We start from the raw sequence: 21,218 nt of genomic DNA, 5'->3' as shown, positions 1-21,218 counted from the left end.
ATTCAATTTTTTTTCTCAACATCATTTTATATAATCCATTATGTTCCATTTTGACGTACAATAGCATAATCCGGAAATTTAATTCCCAAACAAAAGATCTCTCTATGAGATGGATAGTCCATAAGGAGCCATAAGTTGAGTCCTAGAAACTATCTAAAACATCAATTTCATCCTCCAACTATCAAGACAATCAACAGAGTCCTCCTATTATAACTCAACGTAAATTTAGCCCTCCAAATGTCTTGCAAAGGCAAGTCGTTGCAGAAACTATCAAGCATAGACAATTTAGCCCTCCATGTATCTAGAAACGCCTCATTACTCAACCAACAGGCAAGTTAGTCCCTTGTCTATCAGCCATTGACAGTTTAGTCGTCAAAGTATCCGGTACTGCCAAATTAGTCCCACTACTATCATCATGCAAAAAGACATTTTAGTCCTCCAGTTAGGGCTGGACAAAACTCCCAAATCGAACTGACCGATTCTTCTTAAATTAAATACATAAATCAAGATCTAACGGGTTTGGTTTGGTTTTCTGTGCTAGATCAAGAACCGAATATCCCTAATTTTTTTAATTAAGTTATTTAGAATAAGCCAAATTATTATTATTTTTTAAAATAAATTTGCTAACTAGTTAATTTAGTTCAAACCCAAAAAAAATATGATTTTCCTATTTCTAAATTTTAGTCCAAAGCCAACTTAATCAAATTGACATAAGTTTTATCCAAACCTGTTACTCTACCGTAGTGAGGTTTCTACTTTTTTTGAAGAAATCGAATTGTATCGAGCATGTGAATCTGTGGCAAACGGGCCGAGTGATTTGTTGGTTCAATCTCTCTACTTATGAAAACAAGGCTCGTGGGTCGGCCCGTGCACGAGCTGAGGTGGTTGGCCCATTTGGCGAGCCCCCACGTGCTTGAGTCGCTCGTGGCTCATGTATTTGAAAAAATGAACATTTTGCTCACTTTTTCAATGTTCATAGCGGTCACTGAACTTTAATTAGTGATTGGACCTAATTTATTTATTCCTTAGTACTTACGTCTTACTATATCATCTATAACTGTATCATCACAATTCATAAATTGAAATGGATCCACACTAATTTGTCGAGGGCTTGTTCGGTGTCAGAGGCGAATCACCTGTGACGTTGCAAATTTGGGTATGGAAGGAAGCAATAGTCTAATTGATTTGGATGACGTTGATGTTCCTGAAGATAAAGTGGTACAAGAGGAGGAATTCGAATTAGACATTCCCGATGCTCGAGGGAAGCGAAAGGAAAAAAAATAGGCAAAATGTTAGATCACTTCAAATTGATTTCAACGGGTATTGCCAACAACATTTGGCATGGCAAAAGGCATTGATACCACCCACCCCAATCACCACTACAAAGCGTGTGCAGCCAAATATGTACTTATTCAAGTCGGTTAAACACAACTGCAATTTGGTAATCCAAGTAGATGTATTCAGAGGAGAATGCTCGATGGCGAAACTTGTTGTTGGTGCTGAGTTATCTCTTGCAATAGTGGACAACCAAATCGTCACATATGTAAAAGAATATCTTCAACCAAGGTACGTTAGGGTAACTCGAAACACTCTTTGTTCAAATACAATAGATATTCTTCAAACAAAACAACAATTGATTTTGGATTTGGAAAATATGGGGGTGTTATATTTTTAACTTCGGACATATGGAAGGGAATTAATAAAAGAGTTTATATAGCTACAACAGAAGACTACATAGACCCACTTTGGTATTTGCATGTAAAAAAAAATAGCTTTTAAAATTATTGAATTCCCCCATAACACTAACAATATATATAATGCGATTATGACCATTATTAGAGAATATCGTTGCGAAAGTAAAATTCGTTCTTTTACATTCGACAACGCTAGTGTTAATAAAATAATTATCGATAAATTGTGTAAGGTATTACAGCCCGATTTCGAATTAGAAATGTACTAATATATGTCACGATTTCCCTTAATAGAAAACAAGTATTTAAGGAATTTTGTGCCGAATTTGGGGTGACAAATGCTAAAACATTAGTTAGCGACGTAAATCAGAGATAAAACTCTACTTAATTATTATTGAAGTCATGCGAATGTTTTGAACATTTAATAACAGAGTTTTATAACAATAGGCATATTAGAAACGATAATGATGTTATTTTGAATGAATCTGATTGACTTTTAATTTTAAAAGTTACAAAAATTTTGAAAAGTTTTTATGATGGTACAAATACTTTATTTGAAGTTTACTATCCCACTTGCTGTATAGTGTTTGAACGTCTTTATAAATAAAAAGACCCTGATTTTAGTGTAATTATGTTCTCTATGGAATTAAAGTTCAGAAAATATTTGGAAGATTTACCTATGTTATTTCCTTTAACATGTATCATGGATCTCCGATATAATTTATCAGGAACTAAATACGTAATTGATCAAATTTCAAGAGTTGAAATATTAGTTGAGTACAAATATTAGTCGAGTATGAATTATATGCAAAACAAATGTGTACAAATATCCACTGATATTGAAGAAGATAACGTTGAAATATTAAATATATTTGAAGGTATTAACACGTATAGATATGACACAAATACAATATGTTCATTTAGTAATACTTTATTTTCTGCATCTAACCAAACATCAGAGACAAATGAAAATACATTGCCTACTGAATTTATTGATTACTTTAATTATAAAATGCCTACCAATAAAAAAATTAAAAAAATCTCTAAAAAGGTTATTGAATTCTGACGACGGCATGAACGACGATGGATGATGGCCAGTAGTTTTAGCAATTGCAAAAGATTCATTGACACCTCTGATTAGCACTGTAGCTTCGGAATCTGCTTTTAGTGTAGATAAGAGGGTTTTGTCCGAGATTAAGAGTCGACTGAAAGAAGATAATTTGAATGTGCGTGACAAATTGTCAGGACACTCATTTTTTACTACAAGATAAATATATCGAAATTGTATGTCGTCAGGTAAGTGGTATTTAATTTAATCATATTAATCAAAATTTGTTATTTTATAATACTATTTTTAATTTTCTTTAAAAAATTGTACACCTTACTAGTTGCTCATGTACAATTTTTAATTCTACCGACTCAAAACTTAAGTAGCCAATTCTAAGTTCGGATGAAGGAGGAGGATTTACCGTTTATATTTTATCTATTTAAAAAAGAAAAAAAATAAACGAGCTGAGCCCAAGCGCCCACAAGCCATTTTTCTTCTCTCTCTGTAAATACCCAAATAATTAACCTATTTTTCTTAGACAATTCAACTTTCAACATCTCTCTCTCTCTCTCTAATGCCGCGAGTCATATCTAATGCATTTTCCAGTTTTCAATTTATCGTATGCCACAGGGGTATAGCCCTGAGCCCACATTATTGGTAAGTGATATCAAATTTAATCATATTAATCAGAATTTATCATTTTATAATACCATTTTTAACTTTCTTTAAAAAATTGAAACACCGCCTACTCAAAATTTGTTTTTAACACCGCCTACTCAAAATTTAAGTAACCGGTCCCAAGCTCGAATAAAAAAATGAGGATTTACATTTTATCTATACCTTGTGAGCCCAAGCTTGACTCGGCCTACGAGCCAAGCTCAGCCCATTGCCTCCGCTACACGTGAATATAGATGGACAACTTACAAAAATACCCTTAAGTTTAGGGTTCTTTTGAAAATTCACGTGAAAAAGTTTTTTGAAAGTAAAAAATATAGTGCAAAATTAAAAAGTGACATAATGTCACCATTTTATAAAAATTGATAAACATCACTTTTTAATAAAAATGAAATTGTATGTAATTTTTTTAATAAAAAAGTGATAGAAATTTTAAAACCGACGATTGGAAAAAAGTAACAAACACTAAAAAATAGTGACAAAAATTCAAAAAAAATGACAATTACTGAACAAGGTGACAAATTCAAAAAAGTGACAGAAATTAAAAAAAATTTACACAGATTCAAAAAAGTGAGAAAATAAAAAAAGTATCAAATACTTAAAAAGTGAAAAAAATTCAAAAAAAGTGACAAACACTTAAAAAGTGATGAAATAAAAAAAATGACAAACACTGAATGATTAGTATCTATTTTACTCTGTTAAAACTTTTGGTAGAAATAAAAGTGATGTTTGTCACAAAAAAATGTGATGGAAATCAAATTCAAAAAAAGTGACAAATACTAAAACAAGTGACAAAAATTCAAAAAAAGTTACACAATTTACATTGTAATCTAATGAATTGGAACCCATAAAAAGAGTTAGGCCGTAGTTGGTTTGCCGTTTTCGGCTCATTTTTCGTTTTTCGTTTTCGAAAACGTGGAAAATGCGTTTGATCCATCGTTTTCGAAAACACATTTTTGAAAACGAGTTAAAATTTATAAATGAAAACGCAAAATGACGTTTTATCGTTTTTAGTTATAAATGTCGAAAATGCTCAAAACGCGGAAAACGGGTCATTTTCGAGGAAAACTAAAAATCGTTTTGAAAATGAAAATGGAAAATGAAAATGCAAACCAATCACTACCTTAGTTTTCAGCATTTTGTCATGTTGGAGTGGGTATTAAAAAGAATTTTTTGCGCAAATAGGAGCCAATATATATAATTATCAATGATGTGCATATTTCTCATATTCGTTCATCATTTTACCACATACAGAATTCGAATAATCAAAACGAGATGACAGCCATTTTCAACTTATTCCTTAAATGGTCCAATTATGTTTTACCCATCCATTAATGCCACTAAGTTATTAATATCAACTGATCCTCAATCACGCAATGTTGCCTCTCTTCCGCACATTATTGAGGTAAACAGAGTTAACCAGAGCAATTTCAATTCTTTGTGGAATTTATCAAGATCATCTGAGATGGATAAAATTGGTTTTTTTACTGCCACTTTTTCTACCGTCAAGCATGGCTTCCCAAATCACACTGCACCTATAATCAAATTGGGGCCCATAAACTGAAAACAAACTAGAAAAAAAAAAAACATGAAAAAAGAAAGAAAAACAGACAACCATAAATAAATTAAAAAATAAAATAAAGAAGGCATTTTTTATTTGCAGAAAATTAAATTATACTTCTGGCGATGGGAGAAAAAGGAGTATAAGAGGAAGATGAGAGACAAAGAGGGATTGATACACTGTGGTGAAGAGGTATTCAGTTCTACAATTTCCAAAACCTTTTTCTTCGTCTTGAATTGCTGCTATCAATTCATTTAATCTTTGAGGGACGATTCTTGAATTACAAATGTGAATGATGGTGGTGATGCTACTCTCCTCATCCACGAAGGCGTCAAGGGTTGTTCAGTGATTTAATTAATAAATAGGGTATTAATCAAACTAATTTTTTAAATTTTTTTTTAGGGCATTGAGCCTAATTTGCCAATAAAGATCTGTTGCTGAAGTTTGGGCTAAGTCTGACACAACACCCTTGCTGCAAAAATTTCATTTGTACGAACACAACAATGGATATAAATCGTTATAATAAATGAAAACAGCAACAATTCAGATCAATCATTTTGATAAATGAAAACAGCAACAAGTGAAATAGCCTGAATTCAATAAAAACTTCGAGCTCCAATTTTCCACTCCAGGAACTCAAAATCTATCACTAAAAGCTAACAAATTTAAAAAAAAAAACCACAAAAGAGTAAAGAAAGAAACTCCGAACAAGCACACTTGTTCAAATCTTCCTAATCCTTCTTCCCCCAACTTTTCTCTCTGTATACCCCCCAACAGAACTCTCAAAATTCATAGGCAGAGGAGGTTTCTTATTCTCCTTTCTAGCACTGCTCCTCAGCAAATACCTCGGTGTTGCAGACTCTCTCTGAACCATCATCGGAGTGGCAGCCACCGCCATTTTTCTCCTGCTGTCAAACTTTTTTGCAGATTCAATTCTGACTCCAAGATTATTCATGAGCTTCTTCTTATGACCCTCAATTTCACCCTTCTTTTTCTTCAGCCTCTCATTTCTTTTTGCTGCGTACTCTTCGTAAAACCTACCCCTCTCGAACAAAGGAATCCGATTATTGCTCAAAACACCGTCATCAAATTCAACATCCATTTTATCATCACTGGTCCCAAATTCTTGTCGCACCATTTTAGCAAGAGCCCTTACTTCACAGGATATGGTGTTGTATTCAGGGCGAGCCTCAAGTTCTTCCACGTCCCAAGACCGTTTAGGCAACTGAGATTTCGTCAAAGAACCTGTTCTCCCTCAACAAATTCAAGAAATTTACTAAGAATTAAAAAAAAATCGATTTAAAAAACAAATTCAAATAATTGTTGCACATTTTTATTCTACTTTTCTCTTGAAATCCAGAAATTACCTGGTGGGATCTGTGCAGTATTGCTTGCAGTGGGCTGAAGAGCGCGGCGAGAACGAAGTCTAATAGGAGATCTGGGAAGTGGGGGTTTGCCATTTCTTAGCATCATCTTCGGCTTGTGTGTTTGATTGATTAATTACAGTAAAACTGAATCAGAAAAGAAGAAGATCGATTTCTGGTAGAAATACTATTCAAGAAGCGAGAGTTAAAGTTTGTGGGTTTTGAATTTGTGAAAGGTTTCTTGGAGAGCGTTTTTGTTGATGTGTTCCTGTAAAAGTATTGTGTTTTTATTGCATATTATTACGAAAATTTCAATTTGAATTTTATGGGGGAGCGTCTCTTAACGGTCATATTATTCATCTGACGGCTAAGAATGAAGTTGAATTAAAGAGGAATTGATATCCCAAAATGTTATAATTTCAAAACCTGCTAATTGCTATACTTATTACATAATCCTCGTTTGCCCCATTAAAAGTTTATATATATTTCTCTCTTCTTTTTAACCACTCATTCTACAATAAAATATTATTACACATAAATCAAAAAAATATTATTCTTTTTTAACCACACATTCTCTAAAAAAAAATTATTCCAATATACATTATTCCCAAAAACTCATTAAAATGGGACAAAAAAAAGAGAGCATAATGTTAAGTCCAAATTTGTGTGGGCAAAATTCGTAGCCAAAACGACAATTTATCGAGTTGTAATTAGAATCAAATTGTTGGGGGTTGGTAGTGTCCTAAAAGAAGTAAAAAACAACATAAGAAAATCAACAAGGGAGATTAATCGCTCACTAGCTGCCTTTGGACCGCTCAAGCGATTTTTGCAATGAGCAGACCACTTGCTAAGTGCTAGTCAACCTCTCGAGAGGTCGTTTTACGTGACAAATCTGAGTTTGCAATTTTTTTTCAAACCATTCGAGAGGTTGAACCTCTTTTCATTCAAGAGAATGCATTTTTAAAAATCAAAAACATATTGCAAAGATCTCTTGATTCAACCACGAAATTAAAACATCAAAGATCCCAAATTCTCAAAAAGCTAAAGAGATCACGCCAATCATTTGTCAGGTTGTAAGTAATGTGTTCGTTTTTTGTGAACCAAGAAGAGAAAAGAATCCAGTTCTAGAGCTGGTGCTGGAGCATACAATCGAGAAGTTCTTCGACGATTACATATTGGAGGTCATAATCTACTAAGGTTTAGTTGTATTTGGACCAATATTGTAAGTTATTCTTTATTGTGGATTATTTAGTGGCAAGTTTGCCATGAGATTTTTATTTTTGAAAAGTTTTTCAAGGGATTTTTCTTCATACGTAATTCTTGACATTATTTACTTTCAAGTATTGATTTACATTGTTTGATTGATATCTAGGATTTAGATATGTGATTTGATTCATTTAGATTCGTTAATCAGGCTTGTTGCAATTAACTGGTTGGTAAATTCCAATTTCGAATATTACACCTATTAATCACTTCTCTAGGTGTTAGTTGACTCAAACTTTGTTATTTTAATTGGTAACATAGTTTGAATTCGACTGTTGACCCTAATATTATCTAGATGAGTACTAGTTAGTCACTTTTTGTTTTTAAGTATTTTGATGGAAGCAATTATGCTTACTGAAAGTTAGGATGACATTTTTTTTTTTTTTTTGTAGTCCATGAATGAGAGAGTTTGTGTTAGTTTTGTGAAAGGTTGGATTACCCCTTTTACAACTATTGCTTGTATAGTTATCCCTATCGATATATCCACTTGGACTAAGGATGAACTAGCTAAGTGTAATCGAAATAATAAAGGGATACATGCCCTCTTTACGGTTGTTTCATCCGAAAATTTTGAATGTCAATGTGTGAGATTGTAAAAGAAGTTTGGAATATTCTAGAAACCACTAATTAAGGAGCTAAGATAATGAAGTACTTTAAGCATCAGATGCTGAGCGCTATATTGGAAGAAATTAGAATGAAGGATGGTGAATCCTTTGATGATTTCTACGTTAAGTTGAATGATATAGTAAATTCTAGTTTTAACATAGGTGAACGAATTCTTGAGATGAAAATTGTGAAAAATGTTCTCAAATCCTTACTTGAGAGATTTAAACCTAAGGCCACTGTAATCAATAAAAGTAAAGATTTAAATATGATTAAGCTAGTAGAATTAGATGGATCTCTCCAAACCGATGAATTAACAATATCTTACTCTAAGAAAAATAAGTCTGTTGCCTTAAACACTATCAGGGAAGAAAACTATGACACAACTGACACTGATGCCTTTAATGACGAGGTAGTAGCTTATTTTGTTTAGAAATTCAAGAAAGTTTTTAAGAATAAAAGAAAAGTTTTTAAGAATAAAAGAATCCCCAGGATAAATACTAAGGTAGCCCTGGTAAATTCAGGAAGGATAATCGAGAGAAGAAAGATACTATGGTTGTCAAGAAGAAGTCTCAATCCATTAGATGTCATGTGTCAGGGATTTGGTTATATTAGATCCGAATACCCTAGTTACAAGAAAACCTTAGGTAAGGGAAATGTTGAATATGTCTCTCACTGATGATGAATCTTACTCAAGTGATTATAGTGATTCTTCTAGTATCGAAGAGTGTCTGAACTATATGGCGTTTGTTTTTGTAGGTAAGAATGAATTTTAGAAGGTTGAGGACTCTTAGGAATAGAGTCTTAAGTTGAATAAGGTAATCGATTCATATTTAAAAAATTGAATGAACTCGAATTAGAAAAAAGAAAGACTTATAATCGAACTTGATGAGTCTACTAGAAATTTTAAGGAGTTGAGGGTAGAGAAAGATTCCTTAGATATTAAGGTTAAAACTCTTATGAGTGATTTTGAAGGTGTGAAAGTTAAAGAGCTAAGAGCAATATTGTATAGTTGGATAAGGTAGCTTAGGGTTAGAGATCGTGTTTTAGAGTTGGACATGGTCCGATTTGATATGGTTCTTTTGAGAACTGAACTGGACCTGAAATTTTTGGGTATTTAGTAAGTGGAACCATCGGGTCCACATTTTATTATAGAATCGTTCGGGTTTGATTCCATTTGGTTTAGTTCGATTCGGTTCCATTCGACTCCCAGGTTTCGTATTATAATTAAATTTTTTAATACTTATAAAGTTATATTCAATTTTAACTCTTACAAAATAACGTAGTCCAGTCTTATGTGTTTTTTGCATCTCTCTTTATTGAGTTCTTCGAAAATTTGATTGTTAAAATTACAGGAAGAAGTAGATAGGGAGCTCATAATAATTAAGAGAAGCATTGTCTAGCTTCAATTTGATTTCTCTAGAATAGTAGAAACGGCATTAGTGTAGAGTAATAGATTTGGATAAAATTTAGATCAATTTGATTAAGTTGGCTTTGAATTGGAAATTAGAAAAAAAAATCATATTTTTGGATTTGAGCTAAAATTAATTAGTTAGTAAATTTATTTAGAAAAATAAAATAATTTTGCTTATTTAAAATAAATTAATTAAAAAATTAGGGAGATTCAATTCTTCGGTTCTTGATCTAGAATCAATAATCAAACCAAACCTATCGATTCTTGATTCAGATACCCATTCGGGTATTTAATTTAAGAAAAATCGCTCAGTTCGGTTCGAGTTCGAGAGTTTTGTCTAACCCTATTGAGTTTGGAACAAGAAAAAAGAAACGCTTCATTTTGCTCGCCTCTCGTCAAGACAATGTTCGAGCGACAAAAACAAAATGGACTTCGCTAACTTGTCATCAGGACTTCGTCGAGCGAAACACTGTCGTTAGCATTTCGCTGGAGTGTTGCTTGAGCGACGATATTATTTAGCCAACATTAGTTTGAATTTTGGAAAGTTTTACATGGCCTATAAAATCTAAATATCCCTAACTATTAATAACCAAGCCTTGCACGATTTTTTGGGTGATTGTTCATTGTGTCTCTATTTCATATCATATTCATAACATCTTTTGATAATCCAAGAACACGTTCAACCCAAGATTCAAATCATACATTCTTGAAATCTTACAATCACATATTGGGAAAAACATCAAGGTTCCAGAATCCAAAACACGCAATTCCTTTGCGTAACAAGGAAGGTACTTTCTTAGAACTTTAAAGGCTACTAAAGATTGAGGAAGGTTGGACTACAAGTGTAGGAATAAGAACAATAATAGGTAATTCTTGGGTATCCAATTGAAAGAGACAATTGTACAAGATTAGGAAGTTGGAGGAGACGGTTGTATCTTAGAGATTATAGGAAGTAGATTCAGAAGTCTAGAGGAGTTGGCTAGACATCATCTAACCATAACATTTATTGTCCATAGTGGAGATAACCAGCTTGGACCTGGAGATTTTTACTTAGTTGGATTTCTCCAACAACAATTATTGTGTTAGTTACTGCTTTCATATTATAAACTGTGGTATTCAAACATTGAGATATTAACTTGTTTGCTTAATCATCAAGAAATTATTGAAAAGTGACTTGTCACTTTTAATAGAATAATTTTGCACGTAAGGTCAAATTAAATTGGCTAGGTAGAACCTTCAAGTGGTATCTAGTAAACTTTCAACGAGAAAGATGAAAAACTATGCCATTGTTTGAAACGTTGGTCACTTGGACAATGAAACTGACATGCACGATCTCGAGACCTTAAAAGAATCACCAACAAGCCACAAACAGATACAAAATATGGTATTATGGTCTTGGCAGAGGGTCATCTCATGAACTTCGTGATGTTGTGCTCTTTTACCAACCAAGTGATTACTCAACTTGAGCTCTAGAATGAAAGGAAAACTGGCACGTACGATCGAGAAGAAGGTTTACATTTTGCCGAAGCACCTTGATGAGAAGGCCTCCGCTCTCCACCTTCGGAAGCTTCTTGCTAAGCTCACTAAGCTTTCAAAAGATCAGGCGAATTACATTAGCGTACCAGTCAAGGGTCCTTACCAGCCTCTCATTACAGGTACTCAGTGGAAAGCAGACTCTGATTTCCAGGATAACTAGTTTCCTTTTCAATATTGTTATTTCACATTAGATTGTAGTTTTCTTGAGAGTTTTGGGAGTTGGTATGGTCTCTATCAAAGGACCAAAATATGTTACAATAAGGTTGATCAAGGGCTGTGTGATATGGAAATTTAGTTAATTAGGTGCTTTTGGTTATAACATTTGTTTACACGAACATGAAAAGAATATGTTTATAGTAATAAGGGGTTCCATTTCTCGTGCTTTCATTTTCATTTTCTGACATGATGCTTTCTACGCCTTTGCTATGTTATTTCACTCATCCGTGATACTTGATTTTAAGAATTAGAAACCATAATTTTATATGAGTAAGAAAATAGGCAAACAAAAATATGTAAGATTGCGGAGGTTCGCCAAAATCTGAGACTATGTCTTCGTTCGCAGTCTTCAAGCTTCCAATCCCGATATTGAATTTCAATCTGAAGTCTTCAAGCTTTTAGTACTATATTTTCTTATGCAAAAGAGGGGTGGCTAGAGTAGTGGTGTTAATGGATCTAGCCGAGCGGCTCTACCCTACTAACCATGAGCTCGGCTTGTAGTTCGTACTAGCTGAGCTCTTGGCTAATCTGTCAAGGGCCAAGCCTTGAGCTCGTGAGGTTAGTCAAGCATGGCCAATGAACCCCTTAATTATTTATTTGTGCTCTCACTGCTTTCATCATTTTCTGCGGGTTTTGGGTCCAACTACTTATTTTCAAATAGGTGGAGTTAAAATTATACAAAACAACTTGCTACGTGTACATTTAAAAAAAAAAAAAAATCAAACATCTGAAAACTAAGAACTCATCTCTAGTTTCCAAGTATCGGCAATGAAGCACGATGCCAAGTGTATTTGATCATTTTTTTGAATATGACGTCTCTGAATTTTTATTACTAAAGCAATTAATTAATTCACAGGTTCGAATATTGTTCATAAGGTGAAATTCATACGTGAACGTCAATAATTGATTGTGGGTGAAATGCAAGCCTATGAAGAATAATGTTAATTTGACCGTTAGAGAAATAAAGTGAGTTCTACCTGTGAGAGAAGAATGTTGCATAAATTTGAAAGGAACCATATTCATAAAATCATTTCATAAAATCATAAATTTCATGTTGAAATCAAAGAGACAACAAAAAGTGCGGAAACATACCTTGATCCATAAATCTTACTGCTTTAATCGGGTTTTGATTTTCCAATTGATACGTGATTTTCCTTTCTTTGTTTTCTTGAAAAGTCTCTGTTGATGGGGATGCAGAGATACCATAAAAAAAAAAAATCACGTTCAAATTGGGGACCATAACCACTTTTAAAATAATTGCTATTGGCAGTTATTAACTTTAAGTTATTTCAAATCGGCCCCTCATCAATTCAAAATAACACCTTCTGGTCTCTACACTTTAATCCCATAAAATTTAATACCCATTAGTCCAAAATTAAATCCAATGGATCACTTTATCGACTATATTTACTTTAAAATAGCACCACACATTCTAATAAATGTACATGTGTGGCCCCAAAGTTGGAATTTTTTCCAACAATCTCCCACTAGCTAAACTGTTACATTATAAATGTGCACAGACTTATGAGCTCAAAATTGTGCTATAGTTATTGAAGGTATTTCCAAACAATCTCGTCCATTAGTTACATCGATGTAGGATCAAAGCGATTTTCATCACATTTAGCGTAACTAAATCCATCAATGGTCACGTACACCCATACAACCAAATGACATAGATCAATTATGGGAGTGTAGCATGGAAATTACATGTTATGTGATCTGCACATGTCTATTTCCAACTGGTCCAACCTTATTTCTTAAGTGAGATCAGTACTGAACATAATAACAGAGTGGAATGAACTGAATACTTTATTTCTGTACAGAAAATATCCAAATACATAAATGTGTTCAAAGAACTAAACATATATAAAGCAATAAGAATACAAACTCCCACTAAAACATGATATCTTCAAAAAGTACAACACCCATATGAGCGGTGTGCTCATGAAAGACCTTGGGTGGTAATCCCTTAGTAAGCGGATCCGCAATCATGGAGTTTGTTCCAATGTGCTCTATAGAAATCTGTCCACTCTGTACTCTTTCCTTCACAACCAGGAATTTAATGTCAATTTGTTTTGATATAGATGAGCTCCTGTTGTTGTTAGAATATAGAACTGCTGAGTTGTTGTCACAATACAACTTTAGTGGTCTTTCTATGCCATTCAGAATGCGTAGCCCAGTGACAAAATTTCGCAGCCATATTCCATGATTAGATGCCTCATAGCATGCTACAAACTCTGCTGCCATGGTAGAAGAAGCTATGAGTGTCTGCTTGGTACTCTTCCAGGAAATAGCTCCTCCAGTTAGCAGAAAAATATAACCTGATGTGGATCTTCTACTATCTTGGCATCCAGCAAAATCAGAATCGGAGTACCCTATGATCTTTAACTGATCTGATCTGCTATATGTGAGCATATAATCCTTTGTTCTCTTCAGATACCTCATAACCCTTTTAGCTGCCTTCCAATGATCCATCCCAGGGTTGCTTAAATATCTGCCTAGCATTCCAACAATAAATGCTATGTCTGGGCGTGTACATACTTGAGCATACATTAGACTCCCAATAGCTGATGCATAGGGAATCTTCTACATTTCCTTAGCTTCAAGGTCATTTTGTGGGCACTGTTTGAGACTAAATTTGTCTCCCTTAGCGACAGGGGTGTCACCTGGTTTACAGTCTTGCATGCCAAACCTCTTAAGTACTTTATCGATATGAGATAATGACCTGATGAAATTTGTGATACCATTGACGGGAAGCTTGCTTGAGCCCATAGATGGATTTCTTTAATTTGCAAACCATTTTCTTTGAGTCTCCTAACACAAAGTTTTCTGGTTGCACCATATAGATTGTCTCATCAATGTCGCCATTGAGAAACGCCGTCTTGACATCCATCTGATGTAACTCAAGGTCAAAGTGCGTAACAAGTGCCATAATTGTCCTTAAAGAGTCTTTCGTTGAAACTGGAGAGAAAGTCTCTTTGAAGTCAATACCTTCCTTTTGGGTAAAGCCTTTAGCCACAAGATGAGCCTTATATCTTTCCACATTACCATTTGAATCCCTCTTGGTTTTAAAAATTCATTTACAACCAATGGGCTTCACACCTTCAGGTAATGGGACAAGATCCCAAACTTTATTGTCTTGCATAGACTTATACTCCTCATTCATGGCATCAATCCACTTTTGAGAGTTAGAACCCTGCATGGCCTGATGGAAATTGATTGGATCATCTCCCACCATTCCATTATTTTCCTCATGTTCTTAGAGAATTACTATGAAATCATCTGAAATAGTACTTTTCCTCTCTCTCATGGATCTCCTTAATGGTATTGACTCTTGAGGTTGTTGAGTTTGTATTTCTGGAATAATTACCTCATTTTGGATGGGAGGTACTTCAACATTGTCTGGTTGAGGTTCTCGATATGTTTCTTGATCAACAACAGGTATAGAAACCTGTACATTGTCAAAAGCAATAGTAGGAATCGAAACCGATCCTTCCTCAACTTCTTCCTCAAAGACAATGTCTCTAACCTTATTTCTCTCCCCAAACTCAATATCCTCAAAGAATGTTGCGGTTCCCGTTTCAAAAATTGACTTAAGTGTGGGATCATAAAATTTATAGCCCCTGGATCGCTCAGAATAACCAATAAAATAGCTGCTAATTGTTTTGGAGTCCAATTTCTTTTCATGTGGCCTATAAGGCCTAGCCTCAGCTGGACATCCCCAAATGTGAAAAATGCTTTAGACTAGGCTTTCTGCCTGTCCAAAGTTCATAAGGTGTTTTAGCAGCAGCCTTAGTTGGTACTCTGTTCAAAATATAAGCTGCAATTTTTAATGCTTCTCCCCAGAGTGATTTTGGTAAGGTGGAATGACTAATCATACTTCTTACCATGTCCTTAAGAGTTCTGTTTCGTCTTTCAGCTACACCATTCATGCTAGGCGATCCTGGCATGGTGTATTGTGGGACGATTACACATTCCTCTAGGTATTTAGCAAATGGTCCCGGACATTGTTCACCTGAACCGTCATATCTGTCGTAGTACTCACCACCACGATCAGACCTAACGCTTTTTATCCTTTTGTTGAGTTGATTCTCAACCTCGGCTTTAAAAGCTTTGAACACGTCCAGTGACTCAGACTTTTCATGTATGAGATATAGGTACCCATAACGTGAGTAATCGTCTATGAATGATATAAAATATTGTTGGCCATTCCAAAAAGCTGTAGGGAATGGTCCACAAATATCTGTGTGTATCAATTCTAAGACATCTTAAGTTCTTTTAGCACCTAATCTCCTTTTGGTCTGTTTTCCCTTGATACACTCGATACAAACATCAAAATCGATGAAATCAAGGGAATCCAAAATACCATCTGACACAAGTCGTTCAACTCTAGCTTTTGAGATGTGACCTAAGTGCTTGTGCCATAATGTTGCAGAATTTTCTTTATTTAATTTGCGTTTAGTACCACGTGAATCCACATGCAAGGTCTCATTATATGATGCAATAATATCAAGCAAATACAGGTTATCATATGCAGATAATGAACCAGTACCAATAATATTTTAATTTAAAGAAAGACTAAACTGATTGTTTCCAAATAAACAACAATAACCTAATTTGTCCAACGAAGAAACAGAAATTAAATTCCATCTAAAAGACGGTACAACGAAAGTGTCTTTCAAATCCAAATAATAACCAGTTCTTAATAACAACCTAAAAGTCCCTATTACATCAACTTCCACCGATTTGCCATTATCCACATAGATGTATCTTTCATCATCACTTGGCTTTCGGTAGTTCAGGCAGCCCTGCATAGAAACACTTATATGAGTAGTAGCACCAGAATCTATCCACCAAGTGTTTCTAGGTACTGAAACTAAATTATCCTCAGAACAGACCAAAGTAAGAAGTGTACCTTTCTTTGTATGCCATGCGTGATATTTGGCACAGTCCTTCTTCATATGTCCAGACTGATGGCAAAAGAAACAAGTATCTTTGTCTTCCTTTCGTTTCTTTTGTGCTGGACCCTTAGGAGCAGCTTCATATTCCTTCTTCTTTTTCTTGCCCTTATCCTTAGAAGTGCTTGCCAAGTGAGCACTTTCAGTTCTTTCTTGCTTCAACCTTTATTCTCTTGCACACAATATGAAATGAGCTCATTTAAAGACCATTTCTCCTTCTGACAATTATAACTGACCTTAAATTGACTGAACTGTGCAGGAAGCGAGATCAATACTAAATGAACTGTGCAGGAAGCGAGATCAATACCAAATGAACGAGCAAGTCATCAGATAGCTTGAGCTTTAGACCTTTAAGTTTTGAAGTAATATGAGACATCTCCATGATGTACTCCCTTAAGTTTCCCTTGCCCTTGTACTTCATTGAAATCAAGCTTTGCAAAAACGTGCTTGTTTCAGCCTTATCGTTTTTCACAAAACGCTTCTCAATTTTGACAAGGAACTCCTTGGCATTAGTTATCCCTTCGGATACTGCACCTCTAAAGGCTTCCGGAATGCCGCGCTTAATGATCATTAGACTCATGCGATTTGAGCGAGCCCAGCTCTCAAAGTTCCTCTTTTCATCAAGAGAACTTTCTTCCGTAAGAGGAGTGGGTTTCTCAACCCGAAGTGCAAGGTCAAGATCCATGCAGCCAAGAACAATCAATATGTTCTCTTTCCAATCCTTGAAGTTTGTTCCATTAAGTATGGGAATTGAATTGACATTAGCAGATATTGTAGTAGCAGATGAACTAGCTGTAGAGAGAACAGAAAGAAACAATTAATTATGCTCATATCCATATTTAATGAACAATAAATTCAAATAATGGTAAGCCCCATCTCAAGATACCTAGTGCAACATTAATATCAAGTCTTTGGACAATAATACTAATTGCAAGTGGTACTCTCGGTGTAGTGATCGAACATTGACAATAACTCCTGTCAAATAATAAACCTATCTTTGGATTGATTTATTATTTACATGGAAACCTTATAATTGTCACACATTCACCACCACAAGTATGTATGTAATTCGGCCAAGTATTAACCTTCCTTTGGGCCGGCTAATACCCGCATGAAGAAACACACACACATCTAAACATACAAATAAACCAATCTACACAAAAGAGGTCAATTTGGCGACATATTGTTTCAATTAGTTTATTTAAAATGCGAGATAACCTTAATTTATTATGAATAAATTACCAAAATATTTGAATTTTATTGTTCCACATAATTAAATCTTAATTATTCCTCTTAAGGGAGTCTTTAGTACCAAAATTATAGAGAGAGAATCACTAATTTTGCATTATTAGATGCCTTTAGAAAGTTTAGGAACCTAAGGGTTAATAATTCAAAACTTTAGGGATCAAAATTTGAAAATTTTTAAAACTTTAAGGGCTAATTTCAATTAATTATGAACTTTGGGGACTTTAATTGCAAAATTCAAAAGTTTAATGGCCCAGATTAAATAATTTTCCAAAATCTAGGGGCTGAATTATTAAACCCATAACCTTAAGGTCCAACTTGGATGGATAACAAAGTTTAGGGACTGAATTTAAAATTTTAATTTTAAAACCCTAATTAGAAATTGCAAGCAAGGACCTGAGATTACAAAAATTGCACCTCAGGCCCCCGCCCCCAAAAATCCACCGGCTGCATCTCTCTCTTTCTCTCTTTTACGGCGTCGGCCGCTGCTGCAACCGGCAGCAGCCCGGACGCTGTTGCTTGCACGCAGCTGCGTTTTGCAGCAGCGCGACACCGTCGCCGGCCAGTTCCAGTTAAAATTTTTTTTTTTATTAAACCAAAACCAGAAAAAAAAAATTCAAAACTTTAGATTCCAAAACCTTTTACTGGATCTAGATCTATAACCATAAATAATATGCTAAACAATTCTCAAATTCAACAATACTGCTTCCAAATAGTTAAATTTGAAAATCTCATAAAAAAAAAAAAAAAAAATTGCAGAAATTTAAATTTCACATAACATCATGGAAGATCCATAACAATAACCAAAAAATACTAAATTATTGCAATTTCTCAAAGATTTCAACAATGGATGGCTCTGATACCACTTGTTGCATAAATTTGAAAGGAACCATATTCATAAAATCATTTCATAAAATCATAAATTCCATGTTGAAATCAAAGAGACAACAAAAAGTGCGGAAACATACCTTGATCTATGAATCTTACTGCTTTAATTGGGTTTTGATCTTCCAATTGATACGTGATTTTCCTTCTTTTGTTTTCTTGAAAAGTCTCTGTTGATGGGGATGCAGAGATACCAAAAAAAAAATCACGTTCAAATTGGGGACCATAACCACTTTTAAAATAACTGCTATGGCAGTTATTAACTTTAAGTTATTTCAAATCGGCCCCTCATCAATTCAAAATAACACCTTCTGGTTTCTACACTTTAATCCCATAAAATTTAATACCCATTAGTCCAAAATTAAATCCAATGGATCACTTTATCGACTATATTTACTTTAAAATAGCACCACACATTCTAATAAATGTACATGTGTGACCCCAAAATTGGAATTTTTTCCAACAAAGAATTCATAAATAACGACTGAAATAGTGAAACAACGGTCAAAAAATTGATATTAATTAGATTAAAATTTCTACCAAACATGTTCTAATGGTATTATTGACAAGTTTAAGTACAACAGAGTTACAATCTACCAAAAAATGGCTCTCACTTTATTGACTTCAAAATTAGATCTTATTAAAGGTCCATAATCGTTACTTACTGTTATTCTTATGCCCCCGACTTTTCTTCATGGTATTATTATCATCAATCTTTCATTGATTGGTATATCTATCTCTTCGAATGACAGTTTTGTCAAAAAATTATGTTAAAAAATGTGATAAGACTTATTTGCCTTCGTATTTCTAAATAAGGAACACACACACACACACACACACACATATAAAGTGCGACTAAATATTTATCCTTTATTATAAAAACAAATAATATTTTTTTGTACTAAAATCATCAAAGACAATATATGCTAAATAATATAAAGTAGATAATAAGAAAGCGATGAAAAAATGAGGGACACAAATGAGAAAGAAAAATATATATAAACAAATAATTTTTTTTGTACTAAAATCATCAAAGATAATATGTGCTAAATAATAGAAAGTAGATAATAAGAAAGCGATGAGAAATGTGGGACACAAATGAGAAAGAATTAATCTATTTGTAAAACGAATTTGTAAAATAAATTTGATAATGTGTAAGGTGTAAAGATCTTTGTCATTGATTTCAAAAACAATTTTTCAAATCAATGAAACTGATGCCTGTCAACTCATATATTGTCAAATTAATTGTACAAATAGCACGATCAATGTGAAAATAATAAAATGCTGAAGTAAGTAAATAAAACTAAAATGGGGGTGTATTCCTACAAAATTTACCCTTTAATATATAAAAGGAGATCTATTGTACAATTTTTATTGTCCAATTTACTGTCTATCAATTAATTATTGACATATCACTTTACATTAAAATGTCACATATTTCTAAGCATAAGGAGTAGCTAGAAAAAAAGTTAGAAATGTTAATTTAAAATTATGTATTAATAATTAATTGAGTCAACAGCAGGCCTCCACTTTTAATATATATAAAAATTATTAATTACTTAAAAATCATTTATCTATTTATTGTAAATTTATAATTTGAATAGTTCAATGTTCAGCCATAAATTTTTCCACCTAGAGTAGGTGGCATATAAAATATACAAGACAAACGACTGCAAAAATAATTAAATTATGAAATGTCAAACAGTATTTCAACGATGATTTTAAATAATTAAAGTGTCTTACCTAATTGATTATGTTTAATTATTTATCTTAAGCCAACTGCCACACGCTTTTATTTTAAATCCCTCCCTATTACCGACATTCTTCTTGATTTCCCCAATTAATCTATAATTAGCAACATAATTACGTATTTGTCCAATATTCTTTCCTCGCCAATTTACTGCCTTCAATAGTAGAAAAAGAATAATACTACTATTCATGAGAATAATATTATTTAACAGCCGATTATAGATATATATTAAATACTATTCCACTTTCTCATTTATAAGTTGACTTTTTTTTATTTTCCAATCGTAATTATATAGTTCTGTTTCTTTATTGAGAATATTTTATTTTTTTCGTTTGTTAATTTACTATTATTTAATTTGTCTCATTATAATCAAATTTCCTCACTTAATATTGAAATTAAACAAATATAAATAAGGTAGACTAAAAAGGTTTTTGACAAAAATTACATTTTCAATAGCATTAAATAGGATTTTTGTAATCTATTTGAAAAACAAAATCAGTCTATATAATTCAGTGCAGTAAAAAGCATGATAGCTCACTATCCCTAGATCAATGAATATCATTATTAATGATAAATAATATTATTCAATAAAAAATTATGGAAAAAATTGTTATTCAGTCTGAATATACCCAAACGTCCTTACATCTTGTTTCGTAACATAATTGACTATATGTATATTTTGGGAAATAGTAATATTATTCTTAGTCAGTAACTGCAAGTAATCATTCTGTATAATAGTCTGTTATTTAATGCATTAAATTTCTATAATTCCTTTATTTCAAATAACAAGTTAATGTATTAAATGAGAGGTTGACTCATAAGAAAATTATTATAATCTTTGACTATGAATAGCATTATTCGAAATGGTCTATAAAATATTTAAATTATAAAAAAATAAAATAAATGATTTACAACCTATGCATAAAAAGTGACTTGAATATAAACATAAAAAATAATTATATAATTTGCTCATTTACTTATCAATAAATTTATCAGTTCCCCTTTCAAT

The 21,218-nt window shown here is 33.2% G+C and overlaps 1 protein-coding gene across 1 annotated transcript; it reads right to left on the bottom strand.

Annotated features, from left to right (window-relative positions):
• Nucleotides 1–5,512: 5,512 nt before the first annotated feature.
• On the bottom strand, nt 5,513–6,653 carry LOC111409341. Its single transcript, XM_023039391.1, has 2 exons — nt 6,343–6,653; nt 5,513–6,220 (listed from the first exon to the last, which is right to left on the bottom strand). The coding sequence occupies exons 1-2, from the start codon at nt 6,446–6,448 to the stop codon at nt 5,697–5,699; spliced, it is 630 nt and encodes a 209-aa protein (XP_022895159.1). The 5' UTR covers nt 6,449–6,653; the 3' UTR covers nt 5,513–5,696.
• Between the last annotated feature and the right edge of the window lie 14,565 nt (nt 6,654–21,218).

Source organism: Olea europaea, chromosome 14, assembly GCF_002742605.1.
Source record: "Olea europaea var. sylvestris chromosome 14, O_europaea_v1, whole genome shotgun sequence".
Lineage (NCBI taxonomy): Eukaryota > Viridiplantae > Streptophyta > Magnoliopsida > Lamiales > Oleaceae > Olea > Olea europaea.
This window is presented reverse-complemented; position numbering and strand designations above follow the sequence as displayed.